At 41.3% G+C, this 7,881-nt stretch overlaps 1 protein-coding gene across 1 annotated transcript; it reads right to left on the minus strand.

Annotated features, from left to right (window-relative positions):
• On the minus strand, positions 1-7,651 carry LOC130029890 (interferon-induced protein with tetratricopeptide repeats 2-like). Its single transcript, XM_056120982.1, has 2 exons — positions 7,541-7,651; positions 1-2,162 (listed from the first exon to the last, which is right to left on the minus strand). The coding sequence occupies exons 1-2, from the start codon at positions 7,561-7,563 to the stop codon at positions 764-766; spliced, it is 1,422 nt and encodes a 473-aa protein (XP_055976957.1). The 5' UTR covers positions 7,564-7,651; the 3' UTR covers positions 1-763.
• Positions 7,652-7,881: the final 230 nt, after the last annotated feature.

Consider the following 7,881-nt stretch of genomic DNA (forward strand, 5'->3'; position numbering starts at 1 on the left):
TGTATCTAGCATTAGTTTTAATTAAAATACATGAAAACTTTGTTACAGTTGTTATAAGTAAAAACATTGACTTTTATATAATATTTAAATTCACATAACAATCTGTGCTTTGGCCAGAGAGAAGATAGTACAGCAGGTAAGGTGCTTTACTTACACGTGATAGATCTGGATTCGATCCCCTACACCACATATGGTTCCCTAAGACTTTCAGGAGTGATCCCTGAGAAAAGAGCCAGGAGAAGCTAACTCTTACCTGAACACTGCTGGGTTTACACCGAAAGCAATAATAAAAAAAAGTTATCCTATACTTAAATGCATTAAAATTTTTTTCATAGATTATACATTTTCCAGAATATATTATATGTGATTTTGTACATTTCTGTACTGTGATACAGTTGCCACTGTGATGATAACACCTCTACAAAGGCAAGTAACTAGATTTTTTGTTCAGGTGGGAGTAATTAAGATCTAGTTTTTCTTAACTAACTGATGCTATAATGATATTGTTATCTATATTCATTATCCTGTATATAGTATTATAAGATTTATTAATGTGTAGTTGCCAAAAAATGGGTCTTCTAGTACTCCCAAGCAAAAGTCAAGCTAATACTTGGCCCATTAGAGTTCCTCCATAATCCAAATCCAGTTCTTTATCTGGACTTTGGTTCACCTCTTTGCCAAATCACTCAAATACTTGAATGTTACTGACTGGAAGAGTTCAAGCTTCCTTCCACCTGTCCTGGAGACATTGTATTACAGTTCCTCAATTCTCAGATAAAAATGCTAAAGGACCAAGGCTTTCAGAGTCCATAACATTCTCAGAGCAGGTTATTGGTAACTGCTTTTGTTCATTATACTGCTGGAGGAATTCCAAAAGTTCCAAAGTCTGAGAATCCATTCTATTTGCTTTACACCTATATTGAGCAATTTTCTGCAGTTTGCTTTTCATCTTTTCTTTTTCCTTTGATTCATGGTTTATTTTCACACCCTCCATATAGTGGTGGATGGCCTTATCTTCACACCTCATTTGATGGAACTGAAAGCTGCCATATTGTATATGGAGCTTTTGTTTGGCTAAAGGAGTAAGCTCTTTGCTGAACTCTTGTTGATAATAATGATCTGCTTCTTCATATTCACCTGCTATTGCATAGAGGCCAGCAAGATACATATTGACCCAGGAAAGATTTTTACTTCTTCCATGAGCTTTTTTAAAATGACTTATAGCTTGTCTTAATAGGTACTTGAACTTCTCACTTCCCCGATACATCTTACTGTCTCCCATGACTATCTGAAGGACTTTTGATCTATAGCAGAGCCCAATATTGTAATGCAGTTGGGTATTACTTGGTGTGTCTTCTAAAGCCCTTTCAAGAAGATCTATAGCTTTATCCATGTCCCACATGTTTCGATAAAATTTGGCTGCACGTTCAAGCACATCTGGGGCACATGGGCCGTTCTCTAAGGCTTCTTCAACAAGCCTCTTTCCTTCACCTTCTTTATTAATATCCTGAAGTTTCAGAGCCAGAAGTATTTTAATATACTGGTTGTAGGGATTCAATTGAACAGCTTGTATAAGAGAGTCAACAGAACTTTCAGTAGGAGGACTGTCTTCCAGGCGGTAGGTTGCAATTGCAAGTCCACAAGTGAATTCTGGGTTATTTGGCTTCTTTTCAAGGGCCTTTTGAAAACACACCATGGCCCATGAATTTTTATTTTCACCACACTTTAGCCGGGTCCATCCTTCCTCACTGTCCACCTCAGCACTTTCAATTTTATAGGGACTAGAAAACTTCTCACACACCTGTTTCACCTTGTCAACATAAACCTGCACTTCTGGGAGTCTGCCCAGGTGATAGTAGACCCAGGCATAGTTTCCCCAGGTCACTAGACTTCTGATTTCTGCTTGGTCAACATGCTCTTGCTGGACTGACTCTTCAGCTTGCTGTAAGCATTCCAGCGCAGCCTCATTTTGACCTCTGCGGTGTTTTATGTAGGCCAACATGTTGTATGCTGTAGTTTTGAATACACTGGTCTGGACCATTTTCTCATTACACACTCTGTATTCAAAATCATCCCAGGAATCTTCTTCCTCCACCAAGTTCCAGGTGAAATGGCATTTTAGCTGCCGGAGGCTGTTTTCCAAGGAGTGCTTCCTGGTCTCACTGTGGGAAAAGTAGAAAAATGGTGAAATTGAAAATGGTGAAATTAAAATTTCTGGTACTAATCCTTGAGGCAGTTTTTAAAGAAGTTTTTGTTCCTATTTCTCGTTCTTATTTAAAGTTAACTTTCATATCCTGAAATTTTTGGCTTTATACTTTTTTGTACTTTTAACAATCTCGTTATTCATCGATTTGCTCTAGTGGGCCCAGTAGCGTCTCCATCATGAGACTTGTTGTTACTGTGTTTGGCACATTGAATACATCATGGGTAGCTTGCCAGGCTTTGCAGTGCGGGCAAGATTCTCTCGGTAGCTTGCCAGGCTCTCGGCTCTCTTGCCGCACCGCAAAGCCTGGCAAGCTACCCGTGACGTATTCAATATGCCAAACACAGTAACAACAAGTCTCACGATGGAGACATTACTGGGCCCACTAGAGCAAATCAATGAACAACGGGAGGACCGTGCTACCATGCTAACAGTCTCATCCTAAGTTTAATCTTCTTATCTCCCCTATTATCTTTCTAAAATTCTGTCTGAAATTCAACTTCTATGGTTTTCATTCCTTTGTTCTCCTCAATTTGCTGTTCCATGTTTTTCATTTTCCATTTTGTATTTAATTAGAGCTACTCCTGTATCTTTTATTTGCTCTTTATCTAAACTGTTTTTCCCCCTCAAATATGTTTTATTTTGATTCTGATATTCTATAGTCTCATTTCCCCCCCCCATGTTTCCATTTTAACCATTTAAATCTTTTAACCATTAAACCAATCAACCATTTTCAATCATTCTGCATGTTTAATCATTTCCCCCTGCTTTTGTATTTTCTACCTTTTCATGTTTTTATTCTTTTTTATTATGCTTTCATTCTTATGTAAGCAACATCTTGAAGGTTTAATTTGAATAAAATAGAATTGCTTTGCTATCCTTAACCCCATCCCCTACCCACAGCCAGTCAATCCCTTTATTTACTTTTCAGACTGGAAATTTTGCACGTGTGGTACAGAGGATGAAACCCAGGGCCTTACATGCAATGCTGGTGCTCTACCACCAAGTTACATCCCCGGCCTATAATTTCTACTTTTTATTTTGTTTTGTGGCCATACCTGGTGGTTCTCAAGGCTTATTCCTGGTGTCTGTGCTCAGGGTTGGTCTTGGGGGACCATTAGGGTGCCAGGAATGGAATCCAGGTAGACCCCATGCATAGCAAACGTTGCACTGTCTACTGTTCTTAATAGGTTTCACTGACTTGATTATTAATAATTTTGCATTTGTTTGAATTTTCTTTGAGAACTTTTTCTCCTGCCCCCTCCAGGGTTTGCTTGCATAATGAACTTCAAAGGCCATCAGCACCTTTTCTTGGAGGAAATACTCTTTCCTTGGGCCTGTCTTCTTAACTCTTCTGGGAATATTTCAATTTCTTTCCCTTTTGATTCTCAGAATAAGTAATAAGCAAAGAAGTGAAAATCATCTAAGAAAACAGAATGGTAAATAAATAAATAAATAAATAAATAAAATTAGCACAGTGGTAGGCCATATTGCCTTGCACACGGTGGACCCGGCCGAGCCAGGTTTGATTCCTTCGCCCCTCTTAGAGAGCCCAGCAAGCTACCGAGAGTGGCAAGCTACCCGTGACGTATTCAATATGCCAAACACAGTAACAACAAGTCTCACAATGGAGACGTTACTGGGCCCGCTTGAGCAAATGGATGAACAATGGGAGGACAGTGACAGTGACAGTGATTTACTGAATTTATTGTGGTGCCTGAGATGAAACCCAGGACCTCACACCTGCTGAGTGATATCCATGACTCCACAATTCTATTTGGAATAACTTCAAAGATGAAGCGGTTAAAAGCATTCATTACCCAAAATTGTTTTTATTTTTTTCTATTACTTATATAGTGGAATTCCTGAAATGTTGCCTTGTCTCACTTACAGTATCTTCTCCTGGTATATGTTAACCAGCCTACTTTCCAAGAGCAAATAGTTTAAATAGTATGGATTTTGACACAGTCAATAATGATCTGGAAAACTATGTAGTGTGTCAAGGATTCACTTAGATTTACGTGCCCAAATGAAAAAAAAATATTCTCCTGTTTACCATCTGTCCAGATCTTTCAGTTTTCATACCTATTCAAATTTAAGGGACATTGACATGAAACATGATATGAAGGAGCATAAGAGAGTTGAAACCGGTCAGGCTGAGCACTATGCTCACTGAGGGTCCGAGATGCCTCATCTGTCACACATTGCAGAGAGAAACCCGATGCACTTGGAGACAACAGAGTCGTAATCCCCCAAAGTTTCCGTCCTGAAGTCAAACCCCCTGAGCGTGAGGGTTTTGGGATCCACACCTGGAACTTTCAGTCATTCCTGTTCATCTCTGTAAGTTGAAACATTTCTTAAGGGAAGACTTAATGACCTCAAGTAGAACAAACGAAAATTAGGAGGGAAATGCTTGGGAATTCTATTCAAGGATGTACCTTTGATCCCTTCCAAGCCCTGGGCAAAGGGCTGGAGACAAAGTGTAAGAGTTAAGGTACCTGCCTTCATGAGCTGATGCTTGGGCTCAGGGGAGTAGCCCTAACACTGCTGGGTGTGGCCTAGTCCCTTAAACCCCCAAATTTCCTTGCAAAATTAAATGAAAAGCCAGACAGTCTGACTCCCTCTTGCTTTTACTGTGATGGGAACCTAGAAGGTATCTTCCTTCTTGAGGCTATGGCAAAACACCTTAGTGCATGAACTCTTCAGCTCCTTTCTCATTTTGTAAGAGAATCAGAGCGAGTGAATACAGTTGAGATCTTCTCCACATAGAAGGCATAGACAGTGCCAATAGTGAGTTGGCACAACAAGGACCTTTCGTGTGTACACGTTTTGTGTGTACAGAAATTCCCTCTGAACAGTCATTCCAAAGTATCCAGTTTCTGTGTGTGATATGTGTAGGATAACATTGGCTTGTCCTCTCTGCCTTGCCACAGGGAGCTTAGATTTATTTGGTTGCTCCCATCACAGTGCTCCCAATCCTCTGTGTTTATTTGTAACTTCTTTCTTTGTGCTCTGTTGACTTGCAAATATTGTTTTTCTCTTCTCCTTAAGTCCTTTCAATAGTTAATTCAGAGCAATGTCCTATTTGTATGGGCACAAAGAAGACAGTTAATGCTTTTGTAACTTGGGAGTTAATTAACTATCAATGATATTTTCCTCCTGGGCATCTGTTCTCTGGACTTAAGCCTCAATATCTCTTACTTCCTAGAACCCCAAAAGCAGGGTCCCGAAAAGGGACTAGGTAGACCCAGGGTAAGCAATGAGCTATGTGCTACCCTGGCATAGGAATGGGCCTGGCCAAAGTGCCATAATGCTTAACTATGAGTTAAGAGCATGGTCATTGACATATTCTGTCATGATCCAAAATGTAATAACTAGATTCGGACCCTACAAGGGTTGGGAAAGATTAATCTGCACTGAGCACTGTAGTCTGAGTCTGTGGCAAGATGTTCCCAGGAGAGCTGCCCTACAAGCCTCAATGTATCTCTTATCGTGTCCATGCAAAAATAACTAATATTAAGAAGTAGAGCTAAGATGCTAATTAAATTATTGGACTAAGGAGAAGAGAAACACCCCTACATGTATTTCCACCCTTGAGCCTGATGAGCAGTCAGGAAGGGCTTTCTTATGTTGATTTTGCTACCAGATGGGGTATAAGCTCCCAGTGTTGGGTGTGGAGAGTCAAGAGAGTTGGAGGAGAGGAGAGAGAGAGCAGGGCAGCAAGATGGAGCACTGAGAGATGAGCAAGACAGACAGAAGGAGATGTTCCCATGAGAGGCAGTGTGAAATTAGAATAGGGGCTCAGAGAGACTGAAACAGGCATGTGGGGAGAATGAAATAAACTGCAACTGACCACAAACCAGCTTGGCCCTCGTTTTCTCCTCCGTCTGCCCCATGGGATGGGCCGCCCCAGCTGGGCGAGCGGCTTGAGACCACTCCACCCAGGTGGCAAGGGGGAGAGTCGTTGGATTATGCAATATGGAAAACCAGAAGCTGGTCTCAGATATTCACTTCTCCGACTCAGCTTATGAGACTAATGTTCCTGGTGCTTCCTCAAGTTGCAACCATTTCTACAAGTGTTTTCCCTGCATCTGGTCCTCAGGGAATGCTGCCCTCCTGGGGGCAGTGTCTGCACTAGAGAGCATTGTAGGGAAGCACCTCCTTAGACCCCAACTCAGGCTTGCCATGGGGATGGGGCCCAGGAGTCTCTCTAGCAGCTCTCTAAGGTGTTTGTATACAGGAGTTTTTGAGAGCCATTGTCTTAGAGCTGATGGGCACCGAGCCAAAGAATCAGGTACACAGGGACTGGTGAATCTGTGGAGCCTGCTGAATTCTGAGAAATAGGGACACAGCTAGAAATAGGGACACACTATCTAGACACAGATAGTGAGACTAGAGAAACAGGCATTTGCAAATATGTCAAATGCTTTTCATAAAAGCAATCAGGTTGTCATGTAGACTTACAGGAAAGGATATTGTTCTAGGGGTTGGAATGATAGCACAGTGGGTAGGGCGTTTGCCTTGCATACCGCTAACCCAGGTTCTATTCCCAGAATCCTATATTGTCTCCCGAGCACCGCCAGAAGTAATTTCTGAGTGCAGAGACAAGAGTAACTCCTGAGCATTGCTGGGTGTGACCCAAAAAGAAAAAAAAAGAAAAAGATATTGTTCTAGGAAGAAAGACAAGTGAATTTACAGGTGGTCAATGTGTGGTCTAGAATGTAAATATGAACCGGGGCAAATACCCCTGGATTCTCAAGCTTCGAACCAAACCTAAATGTGATACCTCGTCTTCTATCCTCAAACTGGAGGAAATATAAAGGTCCCTTAGGACCCGGTAAGCTAACATTTCCTCCCCAGGGCAATCTTTTTTTTTTTTTTTATGGAGGGTAGGTTGAGAGAATTTTAGGGAAACTACTTTCTACACTCCATATCCAGTTCACATGTCTGTTAGGACAACTCTAGTCAATCAGTAAAATTTGGAGGTAAAATAATATTTGTTATTTTCCCAGCCCTAATGCATATCTGAGATGAATAATTACATTGGAAGTAAAATCCAAGGCTAGGGAGATAGCTCACAGGGCTGGAGAACATTCTTTCCTCTCTTGGTTCTCAGCACTCAACTTCCCTGTGAGAGATGCTCTTTGGAAGCTGGACTGTGTGAAGGAAGCAAAGATAACAGAGGCACTGCCTGTCATTGACAATCAATAAAAGGTACAGGCTAAGGCTATAAAGATTAAAGCAAAAACAATTCCGAAACCTGCCTTCATTCAGAAATTCTCAACAAGACTGACTGGACATTTTTCATAAAAGTAGAGAAAAAGGGAGAATCTTTACCTCATGACTGCTGTGCTCGTCATCTGAGAGACAGTGCTTCAGGCTCCTGTCGTCTTTAGAAACCTTCCTTCTCAGCCAGCCTCAGACAAGTGTTTAAAAGACCAGTGTACGAGAGCCTCAATGGGCCACTGTGAGTGCTGTCTTTGTGTTGTGGGAAACAGAAACTGAAACTGGAAAGTGAAACCAATAGGATCCTCGAGGAAATGAATCTTGAGTAAGATGAGTGAGTCAGAATTTTCTCTCAGAGAATTTCTTGATGTCAAGGGACCCCAACTCAGAGAACCTTTGTCTCATACTGTGTTAGGGCGCGGATCGTGATCTCCCTTTAACGACAAAGAAAC

Source organism: Sorex fumeus, unplaced genomic scaffold, assembly GCF_029834395.1.
Source record: "Sorex fumeus unplaced genomic scaffold, SorFum_2.1 ptg000043l, whole genome shotgun sequence".
Taxonomy (NCBI): domain Eukaryota; kingdom Metazoa; phylum Chordata; class Mammalia; order Eulipotyphla; family Soricidae; genus Sorex; species Sorex fumeus.

Excerpts from the sequence above, each read along its gene's own strand:
- LOC130029890 (XM_056120982.1), bottom strand. The coding sequence starts at position 7,563 with ATGACGAGCACAGCAGTCATGAG. Across the intron at positions 2,163-7,540 it reads ACGAGCACAGCAGTCATGAG|TGAGACCAGGAAGCACTCCT; the intron begins GTAAAGATTCTC and ends CTTTTCCCACAG.